Raw genomic sequence first — 25,327 nt, 5'->3', positions numbered from 1 at the left:
GTGGAGACTGGCTCATTTCTAGAATAAATAGGTTGCCTGAAGAATGGAGTACTTTGACTTTTGTTTAGTAAACTCACCCTTTTTAAAGGAGGCCGTTGCTTTGGAAATAAGTAAAATAAAGAACAACATTAAAGTGAGGAGGCAGGCTAATTTATCCTGAATTCCTTCCTTAGCACAGTATCCTACTGGTAACTGAGCTGTTTAGATTAAAACTGTCAGAGGTACCATGACACCATTAGGAAATGCAGTGTAGGCATGGCCAAGTCTAACGAGAAGCTTTTTTTAGCCCATGTATCTGCCAGGTCTTCTGATATTTTGTTTGACTTTTTTTATGTTCCAGGATCATCGTCATAAAAAACCCATTTCTTTGGATGACAGTGACCTCGAAGCACGTCTCAATAGTTGGAATCTTGGGGTAAAATAAACAGAGTACATTACTTATTTATTGACTTGAAATGAAAACTCCTTAGTAATGTAGTCTGCATCTCTGAATTTAGTCAACAAAACTTTATGTAGGAATTAGTCTTTTAGGAATGAAATGGTAAAGCTTGGAAAGGTTGATGATGAATATATGTCATCTTGAGGAGAAAATGTTAAAAATGCCTCATTTTTAAGCAATAACAACCTTATTGTATTTAATATAGTTAGTCATAAATCAAGCAAAATAATAATACCTGCTGGTCAAAAACAAGTGTCTTGAGTAGAAATTCAGACTATTTCTTGATAACTCAGTAGCATTATTTTGAATTTATACTTGTATAAATGAAAGAAGAGTTTGGCTTTCTGTATTTTTTTTTATTAAGGGATACAGAGTTTGCAAGCCATTAATAGAACTCAACACTTTTTTTGCCAGAGTTTGCCTCCTTTTGCAAGTGTTCAAGAGGTTTTTCAGTGTGTTTAACTTCTTCCCTTTCCTTTTAATACTTAGAATCTTTAGACCAGCTCTGTGGCTCTTCCTCATGGAAAGGATAGTGTGTCTTTGCGAATTGGCTTTGCTGAGGAAAGAATCTACCTTTGTGGAAGTTTTGCAGTACTTTGGCCTATGTTCTTGTCTAGCTGGTTTTAGAATGTGTTTGTGAATACGATACTTTTGCTACAATGCTGAGATTTGTCCTGACTTTGATATATCAAAACTAAAGTATCTGAAAGAGAATCTGGTCTGGGGATGGAATAAGGAGTTCGTTCTTGGACAGCTTTACCACTTCAAAACTAGTATTTATTTATTGGATCTCAGCAAAAATGTAGAAGATATCTCCCCAAAGCTTTCCATGTTTACAGCTAGGATGACTTTAATCTGTATCAAAAGTTCTTTTTTTAGACTCTAAACCACTTTTGTAAAATGAAATCTACTTTCAAGCTATCATTTTTTCTTAGAATTTGAACACGTCCTCTCTGTTTTTGGGCTGGTGTAGCACAAGAGGAAAATACAGTGAGGCAGTAAATGTATTTTTATAAGGAGAGATGAAAAAATTGCTGGCTAAGATTAATGTGAATCTGTGTTAATCTTTTTTGATCTTTGCATGTACAAGCTTAATATGTGGAGCTTGATCTATGTGTTGTTCCTGAGCAGTTAATCAAATATTTTGGACCTAGACGTATTAGATGAATTTAAATTTTATTTTCATTTAACGCTACTGTGATAATAAGAATTTATTCCCTTGTTTGTATTTTCTGTGGTATTAGTCCATGATAATTCTAATGTCCTAATCAAGTGCCTTTTCTCCGTAGCTATATTCTGCTGTATTTTTCTGTTGTGTTGCTTTTTTTCTTATGCCTTTCCCCAGTACCGCCAAATCTTTAACCTATTTGATTAGGATTAATATTCTCATCACCATTTAATTTTATTAAGATCGCTTTTAGTTTAATAAAGAGTTTTCTTCTTTTTTTTTTTCTTTCACATTTCCTGCTTATTCTCACAGGTTGAAAGCTCACTCAGTTGTGTTTGGGAGAGAGGGCAGCTGAAGTTAGGAGGGAGGAGAGCTAGTTTCTAATGAAATACTTCAGCTTTGTTTTTTTTAAAAATAAAGTCATGTATTTTCATGTTGTCAATTTAATCAGTTACCAAAGAATCCTTATTCTTCCTACACTATTGTCAGCCCAGAGGGATATGACAGCATTTAAAAATCTTGGCTATTATGCTGAATGTTTTGCACTGATGCCTAAGTTATCTTCAGTAAAAACAAATGGTAAGAGAGAGTGTTAACTTTTTTGTGTTCTTCTTGTTTCTCTTGCTGTTTTGGTGCCTGTTAGCATTCTAAATGCAAATTGCTTTCTTGCTTTACTTCTGAGAGAAGGAAGTCTTGACCTTGAGACAATCCAGGAGCTGCCTGACTGCTTTCTGCAAACTGAAGGTGGAGATTAGTGAAAATATTAGTCTGGGTGCATGCTATTGCTCCTTGGAGTTCCTATGGGGCAATACAAGAACAATTTCTAGCGCTTCCAGACTTAGACAAATATATTTTTCAGGAATTGTAGTTTTGTAAAGTGAGGAGAGTGGATCTCCAGAAAGCTTTTCAATAGCAGTCAACTCCAACTTGTGAAAACGTTATGCAGGTGTCAAACAAATGTGCAAGCAGTCACTTGCAGATTTTTGGCTATTTGGGCTGTAGAAATACCTGGATTATATAAACAGATAGTTGTAATACCTTGAGCTTCTAAAGCTGCTTTAAGGGGGAAACTTGCTCATGGCCATTTTACAAATTGTTCCAACTGATGCTGACAAAGAATCTCTTTATATCCAGCACTTTTGTATCAGTGTTGATCTGCCTGCTTGCTTATCTCTCTAACTTTATTTGTTTTTTGTTTCTTTTTCTAATTGAAATTCCAGTTTGCAATCATGTTGTGTTGATAATGGATGGTTATTAAACTATGATGATCCTCCACTGATATGGGAGCTCTCTTGGATAACAAATTGGCTACTGTGACACATAAATCAGTTTTTCAAGTCTCCTCGCCAGGGATGGTAATTAAACAAGTCGCTAGTGAGAGACTTTGATTGCTGGATAAGACTTGTTGGGAGTTACCTGACAGAGAGGATTTGAGGTTGTAAACGAGAGGTCTGTAAGTGGTTGCTGTTGAGTGGTGTTTCCCTGCTATGGATCATGGCCTCCAATGGGTTCTTAACGGCTCAGAGAGCTTTAAGTAGAGAAAGAAGAATATGTAATTATTGAAAATGGAGGGGGGGGGGCGGTGAAGCTTACTAAATGATGGCAGCACTTCAGAATCTGTAAGGTCTGAATGTAAGATATGACAGCTGTTATTTGTAAGCATTTATATTGCCGTAGGAACATCTAGCTATCTTTTAAATGCTAGCCATATTCGCAGACTGTTTGAGACACTTAATTTACAAGCTATCCCACCTCAGGTACAGAAGTCCCGTGACCCAAAAGAATACTTTAGTAGAGGGAGAAGTTAGGAAAGGAAATACAGAATGGCGTTTACTTTGAACTGCCTATATAATGAACAGTAGTTTTTTAAAAAACTTTTCAGAATTTCCTTGGTGGGTTTTTTGAGGTTTTACTTGTGTGTCAAGGAACAAATGGTGAATCAAGTTTGCTAGTCTGGCAAAGAATACGTGCTTCTGTACAGGTTTCTTGCAGTGGGACAGAGCTGATCCTGGGAATTTCGGACAAGTCATTATACAAGGATTTCTCTCAGGAAGAATCCTTGAAATTTTAGGAAGATACTTTTATTTCAAGCCTGTATATATGGAGAATAATCTTTTATTCAAGAATCTGCAAATATCTAGATGGGTGCTCTGCACAAAGGTGAGAAAAGCTCAGCATCTTCTAGCTGTGAGTTGCTGCTAAGCCTTCCCTGTTCCAGTATAGGCTTATTAGTCTGGATTATAATGACCAGTTATAAACTGTTAAGGGTAAAAATAAATTATCTTTTGGGCTTCTACTTCTTTGACATATTTTAAATTTCCTCTTCGTCAAATGTTGTGTATTTTTAAGGTCACATACTGTGAATGTGTTTCCATTTTTATGATATGCTTATATCGGTGGCTGAGATTTCTTTAGTATTATTACTAAAATATTGTGAAAAGTTTTGGGAAATAATTCTATGATTTCTCTAAGCAGAGAGGTCAAAGCTTATCAGACTGTAACATGCTTCAGATTTGTTAATAGTAGTAGTAACACTTTCTACACAGTAGTAATAACACTTTCTAGACGAGAAGTAAGACTGTTGCATTACTCTGCTAATATTGTTGCTTCTCATGAGAAATAAAAAATTTTTTCCATTTGCCTTGCAGCATTCCCGATTTATCTCTATCAAACATTTTATTGTTCAAGTTCTTTAGATTCTAGTCATGCATGGGTAAATGTTTGGGGGAAAAAAAAGAAGGTTGAGTTTTGATTGTGATAAATTTGCCTTTCATACGTGGAATACTAATATAAGCTAATTTAAAATACATTATAAAAATGTGGTTTTCTTAGCCCTTATTGACTCTTATCTAAACTGATGTGGGGACTATCCTTTATTAAGTGTTCATGCCTTGAAGTTGCATTTGCAATGTAGAAAAGAAGAAATCCTTTTGTATTGCCATTTGAAGGGAAAAGTTTCATTGCCAGGAGTTTAGGCAAATGCGGGTAATCTTTGGTCATGATGTTACTTTGAACTTTGTCATTCTTTAGCTATTTTAGAATATAATAAAAATCCCTCAGCTGTCTGATTTTATTAATAGCTGTCAATAAACTTCTACATGTTGTTGCAAATTTAGTACACTTCATGAATGGGATGTCCTCACCTTCCCTTTAGTTGTGTCTCAAAAAATAATTAAATATTGTGAAATATATGTAGTGTCAGGAAAATAATTAAACTTGATTTTTTTTGTTCTTTTTTTCCTCTTGTAGTTGCTAAGCTTTTCAGATTGCAGGCAAACACAATTTTTGTACATAAAATTTAAATTACATAAAGGAATAACAGTGAATGAAACCCCTGCATATTATTAGCTGACCTACCTATATATATTTTTTTTTTTCCATGATGCTTCCCATATAGTTTCATTTGTCACTGAATTGTAGCCATTTTTAGGTGTGACAAAGCAACATCCCAGGAAATTCAGCACTTCATTTTAGGTAGAAAGCATACAAAGAGATTGTACCCTGGGGAAAATAGCAAAGGGTTTTTTAATCGGGGAGAAGATAATTTTTCATCATTGGAATTTGGCCAGGACAAGAATTAACTCTTTAGCTTTTACCAGAAGTGATGTGGAATCTTCAGTACAAAGAACCTGGACACTCAGGTCTTGCCCAGAAGAATTTATCATGGGAAACGTTATTGCCTAATAAAGATTTAAGAGGACTTAGACCCAAGAAATTCCACGGTCAGTGGCTTGCATTATGCTCTCCTGTCTTGGAGAGACTATATATAACACAGGGTTAAAGTAGATGCAAGCGTAGAGAATTCTTGGGTGGCTACAGCAGCAGTGTATGTGGTGCCTGTTTTGTGTACTTGGCTCACATCTGCCTGTGTCTTTCCAGTCTAGTTAAACTCAACCATTTCTGTACAAACCATTTGATTATCTTTTGTTTGGTTTCTTAGTCTGTCTGCTTACTATAAACATACCTACTGTATATGTTGTGTTGGAGGGCAGCAACACTGTAAAAACTTTCCCACAGTGAACTCCAAGTGGTGTTGTGACTTCAAAAAATAAATTCAACTTCCATGCTGACAAACAATCTTCATGTGCTTTAATGTCCTTCCACTAAGACTGCAGAAGCAGCATTAAAGTGAACTTCCCTACAAATTATGATGTTAGATAAGAATGTCCTTACTCAAATTTCCTGAAGCTACTCAGCAGTTATTTCTGTAGGGAACATGCTGGCTGGCTGGGTTTGTTAGATTAAAGTAAGAACTTAGGGCAAGGTTCAGTTTAGTTGTTTACCATTTCAAAATCTTAACTGTTCTTAACTCTTTCATGTGTGTGTTTTCCATCCTTGTTTTGAAAACAATCACATTTTGTCTTTGAAGAAGCTTAAGGGGGAATGTGCAACAAGCCTGCTGATCCAAACGTGGGGTTTTTTCCCTGAATCTTAATATATACAACATACCTTCTGACTCTGTTACTGAGCTGTAATAAGCCGCAGTCATGCGTTACTGAAGATCAGTATACCTTGATAAACATCTTCCAAAGAACGACGTGTGACTTCGGAAGGGGTAGAATGAAAGCATAACACTAACGTCGTCATCGTTGTGGCATTTACTGCGTCAAAGGAGCAGAAGCTTTGGTATAAGTTTCTGGACCGTGACAGATACGGAGCCTCTTGCTGGTTTTAGCCTGAGGGGTGACCTATAGTTGATGTCCTGAGGACGAGTCTTGTGGAAGTACTTAGTGCTCAAAGTTGTGCTTTTTCTGCACTGTCCTTGCTTTTGCGGGAAACCGTTTCAGCTCAGTTTACTTCTCCTATCAGTGCTTCATTCATGGCTTGCATTGGAAGCTTTAACATTGTATACTTCAAAAATGTTTGGGTTTGACCACTTTATATAAAATAGAAATTGAAAATACTAAAGTTTAAAAATTATGGCTAATTTACCTCAAATTCAGTTTTGGAATCTGTGTCTTCATGCAGATTTCTGCTATATGCTTTTCAACCAAAGAGAATAAGTATATTTACATAAAGTAGATTATTTCTGTAAAGTAATGAGGATCTCTTAATGGGGAGCTGGTCATCCAAAGCCTTCCCAGCTCTGGTTTATGAGGACTGGAGTACTAGAAGGTGACCGTGCCAGTCCTCACAAATTGAAATGTGGTTTCTTGTCTGTTAGACTGCCTAATACAACAGGATAATCCAAAATCTTTCTACAAAGAAATCCAAAATGCCATTTTTGTTAAGAAGTGGTATTTACAAATTAGAGTTCAATTCTAGTTCAAATAAAGATGTCTTTCATGATGACATTTATTTGGTTCATGCTCTTAAAAAAGCATGTGATTTACTGTTCTTCTCATGGCAGTCCTTCAGTTTCATACATATGTATTTTGGTTTGTCTTTGACCTTTTGCTTATTATTTTTAAATTTGCATGTTTCTCATAAATACAAGCTTTTTTCTTTTTTGGGCATTCTTTATTGTGATATTCCCTCTTTAATGTGGTATAATTTTGAGAACAAGAAGTTTTGCAGAAGACCAGCATGAAAAGAATGAATGTTGAGACATTAAATGTTTACAGATCAGTTTAAGTGGATATAATCCACAACAAGTAACAAAGTGGGAACATTTAACTTCAAAGCACATATGGCTGCTGTTACAAAATCAAAAAATGCAAGACTTAGGCCATACAAAGTATTAGAGACACATTTTCCTTCTTTCTCATAAGCAAGTAGGATGTACCTTAGCTTTTTACATTGGTTTTTAATTGAAGATTGTAAACAGCTTAATTTCATGGTCAGATAAAGTATTTGAATGAATTGTAAATATTTACAATAATTTTTTAGCTTTAAAAAAGCAAAAATAAAGGGTGATTTTATTCATTTTGCATGAGAGAGAGGGCTTTGAAATCTGGTTCTGCAGCCTTAGCCTTCTCAAAATTCCAGCAGGTATGGATGAAAGCTTGCACCGCTCTCTGCTGCTCGGTTTTCTGGGGAGCCAGGTCGGGGCGCTGCCCTGGCCGTTTGCAAGCGGCCGTCAGTCCCGTGGGTCTGTGCAGGTGATGGGCAAGTAGACCAAAGGAGCTAGAAGGAAGAGTATAATACTAGTAACATTAGAGAATTTTAGATAGACAATACTATTGCAGGTACAAAGTTGTAGGACAAAAAAAAAATCCTCCTAAATTTTCCTGGTTTAGAATGTCTGTACTTTTTTATCTTTAAAAAGATAAAAAAAATCTTATCTTTTCCCCACTGTTATCTATCTTCTGTGATTCAAGCCCCATGGTGTTCTCACTCCTGTATTCTTCTCCTCACCAATCTCCTCTTCTGGATCCAAAATTACTGAATTTTTTTTGCAGTAGGTGCATACGGGATTCCTTTATTCACTAATGTCTACCCATGTTTTTTGCATACCAATTATTGTGGCATATTAACAAAAAAAAGACATACTAAAAAAAATCCCAAAATAAAACCAACCTGGGATGCTTTACATGAAAGAAAGTTTAATGATCTGTTTCAGTAAACTCCTTGACAATAGAGAGAAATAGGTTATTTGTTAAATTATTGTGTTTTTATAGACTTTTGGCTATGGTGTTAAAATATTAGATAATAGTATTCATTGAAATCGAATGTATGTGTTAAACCTGCTAATATCTACAGCTACTTCTGGGTGAAATATGACGACTTCAACAGCATATAGAAATCCTACATAACCTTTTAGGATAGGAAATGAATAATACTGTATCAAATTGAAATTTCAGAGGGATTAAGCCTCTTTTTCACTGATAAATTCAACACAAAAATTTGTTTAATAATATAGGAGAAAGTGCAAGCATTTGATATATTTGCCATGCCTCATAGATCAATTCAATCGTTTTGAAAAAAGAAATAAAAATAGACTAAATGTTGTAAGATGCCTATTGCAATCACATTCGTATTCCAAATCTCACTGCCACATTTTACAAGATTATACCCTTGAAAGCTTTTCTTGGGTGTTATGCATTCTCTGTGATGTGATGTTTGAGCCTCATCGTTTGAGAAAATTAAAAAAGATATAACTGCCTGATAGAGGAAGTGAGTTGGGAACAATGTTTTGTATTCAGTTCTTAAAAATAGTGATTGAAAGAGCTGCTTTCATTATACAATGCTGTTAATGAATTATTTCCTTGTGTTTTGTCTCTATGACTTAGGTATGTGCATATAGTTTCAATGCACTCAACTGTAGTTTTTCAAAAACGCTTAAAATCATTGTAACTTGTAAATTGATTTTAGCTTTACACTGATCTAAATGAAAGTTTATCCAATAAAGTTGGAAATCTTTTGTATAAGCTATGGATTTAGCTGCCAAATTATCTTAAAACATGCATTGATGGAATTTATACAACCGCAAGGGTTTAGTGAAGAAAAAAAAAAGTGCAATTTTTGATCTATTTGCATTAGGAAACACTAAAATTTTAAAACTTGCTGAGTAGGTCATGTCCAGCAAAATGATCTCTTCTGAAGATTTTCTATTTCTATAACTTGTAAAGTTGTTACGGCAGTACGTTACGGGACCTTTGCGTTCTCTGAGTGCTTTAATTAAGCATCGTTGCAATGTTGTAAAGGAGAAAGAATTATGCACAGGAAAGTTAATGTATGTGTTACTTCTGTGTTACAGCCGTGTATCTAGAGATGGTACTGTTTACATGATTTGCAGATTAACTATGTTTTAATAGATAATCAAATTTTCTAGTGGAAAGCAGTTCTTGAAGTGGCGCATGCATCTGAAGGCATGCTTAAACCCCTTCTGTTATTGTTCTTTTGAGTGATACGTAGTTACCGCGTTAGGCATACCCTCGTGGATACAGATTACCTCCCACCCATGCGCCCAAAGCTGCCATTGCAAATGTTCTTGACTATTTGGAGATATTTCTCACTGCTTGTAAGAAATAAGACCTTGCTGACATGATTACTTTTTCTCTAACTTGTTGTTTTTCAGTTAGAAAATCCAAGATATTTGCGGGAAAAACCGATGCCAGTGTCTTTGGTAGGTGTTTATATTCCCTTGATATTTTATAAGGGTGAACAAATGTGCCTAATATTTTTCATTTCTGGTTAGTATTGATTTTACTTTGAACTGAAGTTGTTTTGAACTCTCTCATTCAATAGATGACACCCAAAATTGGCCTAGGAAAAAGTAGCACTTTTCGTGATGAACAGGCACTATTTCGAATGCATGAAAAAGAGGTAAGATTTTTCTAGTCTTTTTAGAAAAAAGAAAATGACACCCAAATTAGTAAGTTAGGGCATTTTCTTTGGATATTTGCAAAGCGGTTTGTTATACCAGAAAATCCAAAGAAAGAGAATTTTTGCTGAAGTGGCAGGGCTTTTCATTAAATACTTACTATGTTTCCCAAATACTTAGGGAATAAAAAAGACTTTCTGAACACATTTACTGTTTCTTGGAAGGAATTTTTAGTGTGGAAGAGTTTGAATTCTAGGAATTTTCCAAACAACCTTTTAACAGATGCAATGGAACCCTTGATTTAGTGAGGTTTTTTATTTACTTTCTATGTACCTTTAAAAATCGGCAGATCTAGACTTTATTTCTTTTAGGACCTGCATTAGTTGTATATTTGCCTCATCTAGCTCTGATCCTCTTTTATTCATATGGGTTTTTGTATTAGTTCTTTTGAACATTAATTGGTGAGGTTACTGTCAAAGCTTGCCTAGCTAATTCTCTCATACCATGTTTTTTTTGTTTTGAATGTCTACAAAAGTAAAGTTTTGTGGTCATTTTTACCTTTTTCGTAGTTTAAGGAAGTTGTATGCCTATGATGTTATGTCATAAACTACTCAGTTTATTTAAAACATCAGTTGCGAGATAAAACTCAAATATATTATGTTTAGCACGTAGGTGTTTCAGATTCTTCTGAAACCATGTAGGCATTACTTTTCTTTTTTTGTGGACCAGACTTCAGGAAAGGAAATTCAACATATATTAGGAAAATGATTTAAAAAAACTCCAACCAGCCCAACGCTCTTCTCTCTTTGCCCTTCAAATTTCTGTGTTCAGCCATATGCTCTTGGAAAATTGAGGTGTATGTATGCAGTTCCCTGGCTATCTGCAAGTACTTAGACCTACATAGGACTCCAAATATGTATGAGTTGGCAAGGAAAGGGATCATCTGCAAACGTGAAATCGTCCCTCCTTTTACACGGTGTGTTGTAAGGATGCTCATGAACTAGAACTCTCCTAAAGTTACTGTCGAGGTTGCCTCAGAAGACAGATACAGGGGAGAGTAGATTTGGTTTGCAGGTTCTTGTATTGTTAATAAAGTAATGGATATGAAGATAGCTGGCAGTCTAATGTGATGCTTAAACGAGCAGCCTGCTATGGCAGTTGCACAATATGTGTGCCTTTCACTTTCTCTGCTCTGGTCTAATATTGACTGTTCTTTTGTATTGACAGTATTCAAACCACCGTTGCCTCAGGATGAGGCTGGGCAAGGTTTCATAAGATGCGAAAATAGACCAAAAAATAAATACATTGAAAGCACAATGTTGTCGTTTAAATAATATTTTCAAATTAAATAAACAAGAATGCTTGCCAAGTAGCTACATAAAATACTCCGCGAATACTTCTCTAGTTCGGTGGAAAAATCCTCTAAACCACACAGTAAAAATCCAGTACTCTTTGTTAATGGTACTCGACTGTGGGCTAGTTTAAACTGGAAAGGTTATAGACAGTATTTCACAATCACCATGTGTGTGCTATTAAGTAGAAAACTTAAATGTGTTTTCATCTTATTTTGTTTGTGAAGCTCAATTAAGAATAAAGCCTTTTCATTTATAGAATGTAAATGTATTAGCAGAAAAATAGTGCTGTACAAAAGAGTTTTGGTAAACCTTTGGCTGTTTTCAACCTCTTTGTAGTAGAACGGGAGAACATAAAATGGGATAACTGTGGTTTTTTGCTTTTAACCTTTAGACCTTTGTTCATAAACCATTCCTGCACCTGTTTTGACTCTGTAATGCCAAACACATGTCCATTTTCAATGATAACCACATCACTGATTTATGAAAATGTGAATATCGTCATGCAGTGGTTTTTAGTCCTATTTTCCCCAAATACTTCTGACATGGATTAAACCATTTGGGAAACTGTCATTACTGAAAAATCATGGGTTCAAACAAGGAAGATGCAACAAAACAGGAATATATCAGTTTTCAGCAGTACGGCAAAACAGAACAGATGGCACGACTGGCTTATCTTGATAAATAGGAAAGCGCTTCCCTTTGAACTTCACCTTCGGTCATCCTGAGTGCCACCCAATACTCCATGGGGAAAGAAAAAGTTTGTATTTGTGATTTTTTTTTTTTTAAACTTTCCAGAAAAACAGAACCAATACCACTGCTAAGATATGGGTTTGAAATTATTCTGGAATTAAAAACCACATTTAGCTATGTTAATAAAAGTGTAATGTTTTGTTAACCTTCCTCAAACAACTAGTTTATCTGATGTATCCTTTAAAGAAGTTTTGGTGTTTTTAAAGAAGTTCCATTGCTCAATTTTTCATTTTGTAAGTCTTAATTTTTTTAGCGAATTTTCAATTTCCTTCTGTTTTATTTCTGTAAGATATTTATTTATCTAGAGTCAACAAATGAAACCTAAACAAATCTGAGGCAAAAATATTGGAAATAATTTTCTCTTTTTATTCTTTTAAATTAAAGGTTATAATTAACACCAGGAGTAAATTTGTACTGCGTTATATACCAACTCTTAAATCATTATTATTTTTTTAGGCAAACCGGCAAGCTCGATGCTTTGTGCAATAACTGTATTACGAAGCTTCATCTCTCTGGGTTAACTGGGAACATCGAGTGTTTCCAATGTTTTTGTTGACTTTATCACTGTGCTCCTGTCGCTTTTCTGTTTTGATTTTTTGGAAATCCAGTGATAAAGTCCTTGGACACTGAAGCACGGGCGTTTTTCCAGCCTCTTGTGTACTAAAGCAGTCCGGCAGAAATGGGCGTCTTTCCTACAATCAGCTGGAGTAGTAGGTAGTGCAGTGCAACTGGAGGGAGGAGTAGTTCTGGGGAAGACAATGGGTGAATTTTCAAGAGGATACAGAATCCCTGCAGGATAATTTTCGCTAATTTGTCATGTGGAATGAGAACTGAGGAAGAGAGAGTACATGCCCAGGGAAAAGGAAAGATGAGCCGGGTGGTGAAAGATAACTTAGAGTGTAGAGAATGGGGAAAAAGACATCTTTTTTTCCCCCCTAAAAATGCATTTTCACAGATTGAGGACCAGAAGTAAGATGAAAAGGAAGAGGGATTTTTTTATGTATTCAAGAATTCTATCTTTAAGATGCAGCCTTTTTAAAAAAGCTATTTTTGTAATCTTTATTCACATTTTTCTCCTTTTTTGTGAATGAGCACTCCCATTTGTTGCATGACACAAATTTTGTTTATAAAGATCATCAAGCCATGTATATAGTTTTAGTTTTACTACCAAATATGCTGGGATCTGGTGATATATTTACGTTAAGATAAAATCAGCATGCTGCAGTGCTGATGTTGTAATTAAGTCTTGGTCTGGCTAAAAGTGTTCTGAATGTAAGGTGTTGAAAGCAGCAGATTTACTGTGCTTCTCACTTATCTGGCAGGAGATTATGACTTGAAATGGAGAAAATTGCGTAAGGGCTGCAATATAGATTTTTCCCCAAAAGGGACTGTACATAGGATGTAGAGGAAAGAGAATGCAGGAAAGAAAGAAGCTTGTAGAACTTGGGAAGCATAACGCTTGCTCGTGTTAACATAGAAAAGAGGTGGGGGTTTAGGGAAAAAAACCCCAAAACCCATACCCTACTTGAAGATAAAAATCTGTGTTCCTGCAGTTAGGAGATGATGATGATGATCAGTGAACATTGCCCTTTTGGTTTTGATTTCTTCCTCTTAATTGCTCTGTTCTGTGGCAAAGTATTTAAGTGGACGAATTGTTTAATGCATGCCAAACTAAAAGCAATAAATAAAACTAATATGGAGACAGTATCCTAAAAGAAAGACTCTTGTAATTAAACTGAGCTTTTACCAATGTAAAATTAATACTATTGTGCTTTTAGCTACGTCATGGATTTGATATCTTTTCCTCATAGAAAACAGATATTTTGTTCATATCTTCCATGAATGGTAACAAGATAAATCAGTATTGTTCTCTTGTACGTTATAATGAAATGAAAGTGTTCATGTGCTCATATATGTATGTATGTCTAGATTTTAAATCTGCTTGGTAGATGGCTATAGCTAGATATGTGTATGGAATTGAGAGAGCTGAGTACAGCTAAAGGAACCTACTTAGGCATGTAATGGGGCTGGTGGTCCTGCTTATGCTTTCTAAGCTCAGAGGTATTTACTAATAACAGGAGGAAAGTGGTTTTGATGGACTTTCTGAAAGCATTTGAGTTGCAAAGGCATCTGTAGGTGGGCCCAAAATGTGAATCTTACAATAACTGGAGCTTCGTGTGTTGGAACGTTTTTCTTCTGAGCCCTCTGCTCTTTGCTTCCACTTCTCTTCCATTTCTGTCCCCCTTCTTTTGTCAAACTGTTCATCCAGAACTGTCCAGGTCATACTTCTGCTCATAAACTTCTTGCTGTTTTCCATGGAATAAAAATTGCTAAGGTTTTTAATTCTGGTGAATCTTCCTGTTAAAACGTAAGAATGCATGTTGAATTCCGTTCACACAAGTGTGGCCCATGAGAAGGGGCAAGAAAATGAAAAAGGCGGGTATGACAGAATTACTGCTTTCATCTTGATTTTCGCTTCTCTGTAACTGTTTCCTTGTGACAACTTGTTGCTGGAAATACTGGTTTATTCCCCTAAAAAATGTCCCAAGTAGTATCTATTGTGACTTTGAATATTCTGTTTCATCTGATTTTTCTCCTTTAGCCGCAAACCTGATGTCTATTTTGAATGCGGTGTCTGATTTATATTGAGAATTCGGTTGTAAACTGATTCTCACCCCCAAGTTATCATTCGGAACAGTAATCTGTTAGTTCATGTTTAAAAACGCAGCAATCTTGACTTCTGTTAACATGATTCCTGGCTGATTAATGTCCTGTTCCTAAAACACATGCAAGTTATCCATTGTCTTCCGTGTGAGAAAATCGCATCCTGTCTTGCTTTGATAACTCTTCAGAATGTAATGTAATAAAACCCAAACCTTATTTTATTGCTAGACTGGTGTGAGACATACAGCGTATGTCAGGATGAGACATGTTTTCATAAACCGACTTGTGATTTATAATTCCTGCTACTAATTGGTCTGGTCATGGAGATATATACGTACATGTACAGTTATTTATTTATTTTTTTTGCAATAGTTTGTGAACTATGTCTTTAATTATTGCACATATGTGCTGGAGACACTGAGAAAGATCAAAGAGGTAGGTTAGCAATTCAAACTAGTGCTTTAACCAGTAGAATGTCCAGATGGTTGCCAAGCAGCTGGGAATTAATCTTTTGCTGCATGATTAATCTCTACCTCAAAGTGTGTGTGTCTCAAAAAAAAAAAAAAAAAAGTTTGACTTTTTACATGTATAGATCCTGCTCTTTAAAGAAGAGAAGACATTGACTGGAAAAAGTAGGTATTATAAGCTGTTCTTGCTACATGTTGCAATTGTGAAATAAAGGTAGGAGTACAGTTTTAATGACTATTTTAGGAGATCCTGAAATGAGTGTAAAAAGTCAGTAGCTGCTGAAATACAACACATTAAAAATAAGGAATAAGAGTGGGGGAAAAAAAAAGCAGGGCTGACTCAGTGTATACAGACTCATTTACTTCACTGGACTTGGCACCATGCAGAAGTATATGAAATTTTCAAGTAGTACCTACTATTTTATTCCAATTTTACTGGGTCCCTTTGAAATCAGTATGTTTTCTGCATGTTCATAAGGTTCAGTTTTCAGTGCTGGCAACTGAAGATACAGTTTTGCATTTTTGAGCTGTCTTTTAAGAAATTGCGTCTAATAAGTTATTACCATGTATAAGCATGTGCAATTTCTAAACATGTTTTGATCTTTTTTTTTTGGTACTTACTGATTTTAGTCTCTACTACTAGTGGCAGACATATTTGTTATGTATGGAAGTGGGACACTTGCCACTCCAAATAAAGTTGTTAAGTAATACGATGTGCTGTAGTGCTAATATGCATGTTATGTTTATTAGCTATATAAAACATCCTTTAGAGTAAAAATGCCACTTCAAGTTATTGCAGTTCTTGGGATATAAAGCTGTATGATTTTTCTCCCAATTCCCACCACCCCCAACTTGGAAATCTATGAAAAATACATTGTTCTCTTCTTGAAAGAGACTAATGACATTTACATATGAATAAGAACAATTGTGCATTCAGTAATTTTTCAGTATACAGCAAATGTGTATTAATGTTCAGCATCTTTTAAAAAGTCAGACTTTGCTTGATGGGGAAAGCTGGTATGATTTGATGTAGGACAAAGCCTTTCCTCTTTAGTGGCCATAAAAATGGGGCGATGTCATATTAATTTTTTTACTTAAGTGAATATCTAGTTTCTCTTCAAAGAGTACCCTGTAAAAATATTTTAACTGGAAGTAGCAGTTGTAGTGTTTTTAAAGAGTAAAGATACAAAGAAGGTTAGATATGTGGAGAGAAGTATAAATGTTTGTTAGGTCAAATAATATAGTCCAGATCATAAACATAGACTTTTGTGGAAGGACCTTTGAATCTGGGCAAAATGCCATGTTTATAAAGGGTCTTTTTACGTTCTAATTTCTGGCTTGCACGTTTGGTACTGCTTTTCTTTCAGTCTGTCTCTGGCTTGTCCAGACTGTAAGCTCTTTGCGACAGAGACTTTACAATACATTTATTTCACCTTAGGCATTGCATTGAATGAAAATATTGATGATAATCGATGTAGAATTTGGAGTGGTTAATGTATTTACTGTTTCAAAATATAGTTACAATTTTTTTCATTTTTATTTTTTGCTTGGAAAATTTCTGTGTTACACTTGGAGGATGAGCACAAACATCAGGAAAAAAGGCCCAATGTTAATGTGAATCCCAGATGGAAAACCTGCTTTTATTGTGTGTAATGTTCCACTAGGAAAAATATTATTTATGACTTCCTTTAATTTATAAGATTTGTTCTTAAAGTCTGATAGAGCCTCGGAAATTTCAATCAAGTAAAAACAGAGGGCAAAAGTACACAGCACCAGCCCGGCCCCTCCCAGGACATTTTTGGGAAATGTCTGCATCTGAAACAGTGAGAAACAGTGACCCTTGATACTTAAAGGAATCTCCTTTGCATATCATAAAAAATCTTTATGTCAGAGGCTCAAAATAGTTCTCCTTTACTGTACAGAATCCCATTAATCAAGGGAACCAAGCTGAACCTCAGGGAGGTGCAGCAGGTACTGCTGCTGTACCTGGAACTCCTCTTGAAATCGTAACTTGTGAAGAAAAGTAAACTTCTCAGCAATGCATTTTAATATTTTTTTTTTTCTCAACAAAACAGTCATCCTTATTTGTTTGTAGGGAGTTTTGGTAAGGCTGCAAGCTTGTCTGTGGACTTACATTGCTTTACATTGGCACAGCTTAAACGTTCTCCTGGTTTTAGCCTTCCTGTAACTTTATGGTGAAGGGTCATCCACATCAGGTCTGTTTTCTGTTTTGTTCAAGTCTTGAGACTTTTTCACCTGTTATCCCCCAGATTTATTCTAAGTAGTTTAAGTGAACCACAGGCTTTTGAGGGTTGTCTTTCTTCCAGAAAATAACTTTTCCTCTTGCCTGTCTTTTAGCCTTTGAGTAAAGATCACTGCACTCTCCTGGACAATGTGCTCCTCCAATACCATCTGTGCTTGCAAGGAAATCAAATCTCTTTGCATTTTGAAGACCTGTGGTCGTATTTGATAGTTCAGTCATGAGATGCACCTTTTGGTAAATTTAAAGATTTTTCCACCTCTTGGTTGTCATGAGAAGGGAATCCGACCACCACTTTCATCAGTGTGTGAAAGATGTGTATTTCTGATTGAATCTTACACCTTTTTACCCTTCCCGCTTCCTTTTCATACTATAATGCATTTCTCTTTTCAGTTAAAAACACTTGAAGAGCAGATATTGGTCTTCAAAATTGTTTGAGCAAGTGGGTAGAAGGTGCTCATTGAATGTAAGATGCGATACTAAGTTTTCTGTCGTGTGACAAGTGTGCTGGTTAGACATCTGAATGCAATGGAGTTGGAAACGAACGGTATTTTGTCCACATACTGTAAACTCAGTGCAAGCTTTTCAGCAGTTCAGTCTTGAAAATGGAAGGTTAGTTCCAATATGATTAAATTTTATATTTACTGCAGAAGTTTATGTTCAAACAAATTGCTATAAAGTATGAATTTGTTTCCTTTTTACTGCTTTTTCTTTTAGATATTTAGCTGGTGTTATTCTGCCTCTTAAATTGTTCTAAATATTAAAAGTATTAATACAGCTCCAAGCTAATCTTAATTTTTTTTGAGGGTACAATATAAGTTACAGAAATAACGCAATGAAAAAATATAGCTTGTTAATTGTGATGTGAGATATGCTATTCCAAATTAATTTTGTCTGAAGTCAGCATGTCTTTTATTACAAATCTCAAATGTTTTGTGAGTACGGTATCTCCTGCCTTGGCCTGCCTATATTGTTTAAAACACTGTATAAATTATCAATATTTATTTTTTTTAACCCTGGATGTGAAAATGGAGTAAACACAATTTGGTAGAAAGTTCTAGTTGTTTGTTTGGTTTTTTTAAGAAACCTTTTTCTTCTGTGAAAATATCAAAGCTTTGCATTGTGCACCGATTTCTTTCAGCAGCTGCATAACACCAAGACAAATAAGTTTTGTCGTATATTGTAAGATATACAAGTCATTGTTCTACATTGTGAGTTCTTACTTTGAAGTTGCCATTTATTGTTTACATCCTTCTCCCCCTTCCTCGCTTCCTCCCTCCCTCCCCCATATATTCATAGACTTGGAAAAAAAATCTGGCAAGCAAACAAGTACTGTTTTGTCAAATATCCCTCCCCCCCCCAAAAAAAAAATCATCTCTGATGGCTGTTAAACCTTCAAGCTGCCCCCTCTGGCCTAAGGGTGGTCCCTGTAATGGAGACAAGTGAGCAGCGACCAGCAGTTCAAAGCGCTCTCTGATGAATATTGGTAGTCGTCTACTTGATTTACTTTTAAATCAGGTATTTAGATATTTCTATATATTTCTGTAAATGGTGACAAGTTGAATGTTTGTCTTCTGTCATGAAAAATGGAGATATTGCTTTTTTTTTTTTTTGGCCAAAGATTTAGGGCAGCTGCAGATTAGACTCTGTGGGTTCGAGTTTGACAGTTATTTAAATTCTCCTAGCACCTAACCTGTGCTCAGGTAACTATTTGCTGGTTTTGGTGCTGTTTTTTTAAATTAGGAAGAAAGTGTGACTAGGCACATAAAAGCAGTTCTGTTGCTATCACCCTCCATGGCTTTAAATAACAGGGACAGCACAGCTGTTTGACATCAGTAATGTTTACATGGCCTTAGGGTTTAATTGCCTCATACTCTTTGTAAGGAGAATAAACAATGACAGAAATCCAAAGGAATGATGTTCAGGCAACAGCAATGGCTGCATTTCATACATAGTTGTGAATGTCTCTGCTATAGCTAAATATCTTTTTTTTTTTTTTTTTTGTCCGAATGGTAACATGCCATAAATTTCATGTTCTCTGCTGGCTCTTAACTGGTAATACAAGGTATTAAAACTGATGAGCGTGAGCGTGGTTAATTGCTTCTAACAAGGTGAATGACTTTTCGAAGTTGTTTTTATCTATTTTCTCTCAAACTTAAGAAAGCCTTTGCTCCTGTTGTAGGTTATTTTGTTTCTCAGTATGTGTTTAATAAATACAGTAAAACACTGAGATGCAAAGGGCACTTTATAGAAGAGTAGCACATAAAGTTACAAAGCGCTATTCCACGGGAAATTGAGACTAACTTAGCAAATGAGGTTTGACATTTGGTAACTGCAGACTCAGTTTGGTATGGTTTTAATTTGAAAGATACTCCCTTATTGAAATTAGTATTTAATAATGTGTTTAAACTTTGAAATGGAAGGGGAGAAGTTTTACTCCCAGTTGTGAAGTGATGAGCCTGTTTGCTTCAACCCCAGCCTTAATGAGATCACTTTTTAAAATGTGTTTATATGACTCAATTTTTTATCTACATATGCGGTGAGATTGGAAATCTGCCTTACACAAAGGGTGGGTCAAAAAGCAGATTTATAAATTAAACCAGTACTCCAAGCTTTGCTGTAGGACACTGTTTTGTTGTCCTTTTGCTTTCTGGCTTTGAGTCAGTTTTCACAGAAGAAATTCTAAGTGTAGGATTTTAAACCCAATATATCTCTCTATTTACAGCAAATGCTCGAATTAACACTTCCAGAAGTTGTGATGAAGATACGTGTATGTCTTGGAACTATGAACCGTTATAAAATTTAAATGTTATTGGAGAATTTTAGTTTTATTTTCTTTTTTACCAGTTACTCCTTACAAATACAGCTTGCTTCTTAAGACTAGCTGAAAACTCCATGTGCACATCAACTATTGAATTTCAAACACGTGAATATGGGGCTCCTCATACTTGTTTATATATATATTAGTAGGTCCTGAAGTGACAAAATTCTGTAAGTTGTGGGTGAAGCAGACAGGGCAGGAAAACGCCTGGGGTGCTGAAACTTCAGAATTTCATTAAGGTTGTAGAAGTTGGGGACCATGAGTGTTTTTTGAAGGTATCACCTTCTCAGCCCTCAACTGATGAGTTGTTGGTATTTGGGATTTTTCAGGTAAGAGGTTTTGGTTTGGTTTAGTATTCAAAGAGAAAGTAATCTGATTTGTGATTGCAGCGCTTGCCTTCATTAAGAGCGCACTTCTGTATCTTGGACGCATTTTTCACAGTTGTTGTTTGGTTGCAGTGAGGTCTCCTAAGGTGAAGTTGTCAATCCTCTTTGGAAAGTAGTCCCAAATCTGTGAAATTTTAAGGGAGGTCTCTTCTACTGGAAGTAGTGCAATGTATTAATGACTTAAAATTGATGAGAACTAGTACAAGTGCAAGAATTTTAAGTGGAAGATTAATGACAAGAAGTGGGAGCCAACTTCAAGTACAGGGATTTCTGCTGTCAACCTGTGGGAGAGCAGCCATGTGGCTGAGAACAATCACCATCACTTGAATGTATATGTCCGTATTTAATACAAGACAAATTTTAGAGTTTGATTTATTTTTATGTTCTTTCAACCTACAGAATAATAAAACGTAGACCAGATCTCGGCTGATGCAAACCGCCAAGGATTAATTTACATCAGCCGAGACATTCTCACTTTATTAATGAGTTTTAAATGTAGTGTGTTTGTGCGGATTTAATAGCGATGTGAGTGCAATAGCTATACATCAGTAATTCATAAGCTTTTAATGTGATTCAAGTAGATTGGAGTCTCTTTCATGTTTAGTTTCTAGTATTTGTGTTTTTACAAGACCTTCATATTTATTTATGGAATGTTCACAAACTGTCTATCTGGAACTGGATTACTGTGCTCCTTCTTTTAAATCAACTCTTATTTATCACCTGGTATGAAGATTTTCTTCTATAATGTTGCTTTGTTGGAGGGATAGATGCATATATTTCTTTTCATATGTACATATGTGTATATTTCATGAATAGAACATGCATTTTTATTGTGATGCTTATTTTTGGATGATAAAAGAGATGGCTGACAGCTGAGAATACTATCTATTTTCTTTGGATTAATTGTCAATCTAACTTTTTCCCCCTCTGGTAATTTGCATAGGTAGCCTCTTTATGTGCGGTGTAATAAGCAGGCGTATACTTTGGGTATCAGTGGACGTGGGGTCTGGAAATCAAAAGAATCTGCTGCTCTTGCGGCTTCTGTTTTCAGTTCTGAGGAGACTTCTGTATTTACTGCACAGCGGTTTGCATTTTCAAGATGACTTGGATTTTTGTAGTTCACATTTTCAAGTCACAACAACATAGTGACGTTTTCACGTCACAATAAACAAACATATAACACAAAATAATGGTATAAAATTAATTTTCAGTGTGTTCATTGTTTGTATATGTTAGATAAAGATTCATGCTTGAATGACTACTTTTGATACATCAAAGGAATAAAGCTAAAGGCAGAATGAATAATGCTTGTTGGTTCCTTTAGAGTTTGTCGGTTGAGAGGGTTAGAAGTCAGGCTCTTAGCTGAGCTAAACAAAAATTCGAGAATTGAAAATAGCTGGATGGTGATGGGAGTCCAGTGTCCGGCTCCGAGGCGGGTGGAGCTCAGCACCAGAGGCTCTTAGAACATCTAAAAGGCAATGCAACTATTTTCTGTTAGCAACAGACCGCTTGAAGATGTCTTCTGGTGAGGTGTTGGTACTCACCCTCCGATGACTTTGGTCTGCCCTTTCTGAAGTGAGGGGGGTCGCTGGGATCTGTCCCTCCGGGGAAACTTCTCTGTCCGCTTGGCTTTCTTGACAGTAGTTGTGATTAAACGTGGAAGTGGAATAGTCTGAACCTGGACCTTTAGAAAACTGAGAAACACAAAATACCTGTCATATTGTCGGAGTCTTTAATGGCCTAGTGAAACTATGCAAGAGGCTTAAAACCACTTTAAAGGTGAAAACTAGAAGAAGTGGCAGTGTGTTATTGTGTCGGAGGGGTTCAAGTACGCTCCTTGGAACAGACACAAGCAGAAGCAGGAAATGTACTTCAGCAATCAAATTCAGCAGTAATATCCTTAATCCCATTATAAGTAACCTTTAAAAGGAAACGTGTTTGTAACGTGAAATCTATGAATAATAGAAAACAAACAAAAATAAACACGCAGCTGGGCTAAAGGACATTCTTTGTGTAAATGTAACACCTGCCTAAAGAATAAAAGCAAGTTTACCATACTTGGTATATTAACATAAATATTAAAAGTTTCATTCTCAAGTGTTTATTTAAATAAAGGATGATAGCTTTTTTCTGGGCAGTAGCAGTTGTTTTTATTGCCAACTAAAACATCTTACAAATTCATTTTCTAAATAAATATTTTAGGTTGAGATCTTTTGTAACAGTTTTATCAAATAAATATGAAAATACTGAGAAACTGAATATAGATTTTTTTCATAGCAATTATTTGTTAGTGACTTCCCATTGCCTTCTCAAAGCCATGATCTTTGAGGTCCTTTCCAACCCAGGCCATTCTATGGTAAATGAATAATTCAAAGGTTATGCAAAGGTCATTAGTGTGATTTATTTTTTATTTTAATTAAGTTGTATATCTGTTCTATTTTGCTTTTAAAGCTGGACATAAAAATGAAAATAGCAGAAGGTAAATTTCATGAAGAAAAACTTAAATTACAGCAGAAGCATGACACTGATGTTCAAAAGGTAAGAAGTGTTTTTTTCCAAAGACAGTATATAAACCAAAGTAATAGAGTCTGATTACAATGAATAATTTGCAGTTGTACTTCAACTTCTCCACAATTGCAGTTAATGTTCCTTTAAAGTAAGATTGTAGGTAACAGGCTGTATAAGCTGATAGGAATATGGAATATTCTATGATAACATAAACTTAGGAAGGGAAAAACGCTTGCAGAAAGCAGATGAAAATACAAGGTGATTTGTTTGTTTGAACAAGACAACCTATTTTACCAGCCTAACAGCTTCTATGGATTCATATGCTGATGAAATCATAAACACACATTTCTTCTTTGGGAGAGAAAGAACTCATATTACAGAAAAATATGAATAAAAATACTTGAAACAAATTTTTATGGACGAAATGCAAAAAAATAAGAGTAGGAAAATCTGCAAGTATATCACATGTGTTCCTACTAATACAGTAATTGTGCTTGTTCTTGTGTCTCTGTTTTGACACTCTATCTCAAAGCACAGGCTGGTCAATAAACACTTCATTAGTTATGTTATTGCATTGTTAAAGCTGTATGTGGCTTTTAATTCTTCACAGCAATAAAATGAGACCAGATATACTTCCTTTGGGTTAGGTTGGATTTGTCTTTATTGTGTTGTATAACACCGCTTTTGGGAAGATTACAAAAAAGGCTATCAAAGACCATCCTGTTACTTCTAATATCACGTTTTAAAGATGTGCGGTCAAATTCTGCGAGGTCCGAAGTGCCTTCTGAAGCACTCTGATCCTGGGAACGTAATGGGAGTTAAAAGCTCAGCGTTGGGATCGTGATGACTTATCCTACTGTAAGCTTCGCGTTACTGAGTACCTCTGTTTTGTTTCTTAAGACTGAGTCACAGACTTGGAGGAAGTTAGTTGACACAACACTATGACACATCAAAGCCTCCTGAAAGGATGTTAATATTTGGTCAGGTGCATATTAGGCTCATCTGTTCCCAAAGTCTGCAAGCATAACTAGCTGGCAAAGCTGAGAGTCTAAAGGAAACAGCTTTGTGAGAATAAGAAATAGTTTAAATGCTTTCTCATCCCTTGAGTTGTCATCCTTTTCTAACTGATGTTAGAATTCCGTCTTTTGAAGTTGTTTAATAACGTTGGATATTTTAGAAAAGGTTAAATAGTGTTGTGTTAATCTTTAAAGACACAAAACATTTAATGCAGATGGAGTAATATTGTTTTAAGATGAAAGCTTCTGTTTGAAGAGAGATTTGGGGCACTGTTATACAATTTCTGTGACTTTAATGTTTATCTTAAACACGAAGTTTAAATTAAAATACCATCTCACAGTGTGCAAATATTCAAGCATTTTTTTCCAAAATCAGCGTGTACAGAAATGTGAATGTGTTACACCTCATGTACGTGCTCTAGTCCAACCCATCATTTTTTTGGAATACATGCAAAGAATTGCAATTGGTGAAGTACAAGAGAGTGCAATGAAGTTCACCAATGATTTAAATATTTCTTAAACCTCCTGAGAATTTTAGATGATTTTAAATATTAGGCAACATAAATATGAAAAGGGAAATAAATCCTTTCTATTTGCAGTAGTAGCACTGTAAAACTTCCAAACTCAACAAAAGCAACATTGGATTTGTCCAAGTTTAAAAGGAAAGAAAAAGGCCCCCCTGAAACATGGAACTCCCTTTTAATCTACTGCCTACATTTATCTAAATCGGTCCTTTGTTTATGACTTGGCAGTCTTAGCTGTGAAAATGACTTAGATTTAATCACTTCGTCCTGCACGATCTAGCGCTCCTTTGACAGAGATCAGCGTATACTGTTTTGTGCACCGGCTGTAGTTTTGGGTTTGGTTTTTTTCTTGCTAAAGTATTGTGAATTTTCCCTACAGATTTTGGATAGAAAGAATGATGAAATAGAGGTATTGAAGTCCCTCTACAAAAACAAACAAAACGAAGCTGAGGAGACTATTAGAAAACTGGAGAAAAAAGGTGATTTTTATCTTCACGATTATTGTTTTCTGCGTGGTGGTATTGTACTCCATCCTTCTTGTGGCTATGAGCTTACGTGTCCCTTCTAGGGGCAGATGTCCTTTGCATCTTCGTTTGTAGGTCTTGACCTAATTTTTTTCCTTTAGATTTTGAGAGGCTTGTCTGGTTGTCTTTGCTGTCCGGTTTCCAAACCAAAGTTTCCAAGAGAGAGTGTGATCTTTTTATATTTAATACTTACACGTTTTATGAGCGTCACCAAAAAAAGTTTCTTTGATGATACAAAA

At 35.5% G+C, this 25,327-nt stretch overlaps 1 protein-coding gene across 6 annotated transcripts in view; it reads left to right on the top strand.

Annotated features, from left to right (window-relative positions):
* The window catches only part of CEP112 (centrosomal protein 112), a 172,143-nt gene that overhangs the window by 12,466 nt on the left and 134,350 nt on the right, over positions 1-25,327 (top strand). For 4 of the 6 annotated variants that reach the window (XR_012838207.1, XM_075770277.1, XM_075770276.1 and 1 more), the window contains 5 exons: positions 341-415; positions 9,568-9,615; positions 9,738-9,815; positions 22,968-23,054; positions 24,944-25,043. Coding sequence is in view for 5 of the 6 variants with exons in the window: in XM_075770277.1 (XP_075626392.1) it covers positions 341-415; positions 9,568-9,615; positions 9,738-9,815; positions 22,968-23,054; positions 24,944-25,043 (388 nt within the window). In the remaining variant the exon portion in view is untranslated. The remainder of the gene's footprint in view (positions 1-340; positions 416-9,567; positions 9,616-9,737; positions 9,816-22,967; positions 23,055-24,943; positions 25,044-25,327) is intronic. The other 2 variants (XM_075770279.1, XM_075770278.1) reach the window with 1 other exon arrangement.

Source organism: Balearica regulorum, chromosome 18, assembly GCF_011004875.1.
Source record: "Balearica regulorum gibbericeps isolate bBalReg1 chromosome 18, bBalReg1.pri, whole genome shotgun sequence".
NCBI classification, from domain to species: domain Eukaryota; kingdom Metazoa; phylum Chordata; class Aves; order Gruiformes; family Gruidae; genus Balearica; species Balearica regulorum.
This window is presented reverse-complemented; position numbering and strand designations above follow the sequence as displayed.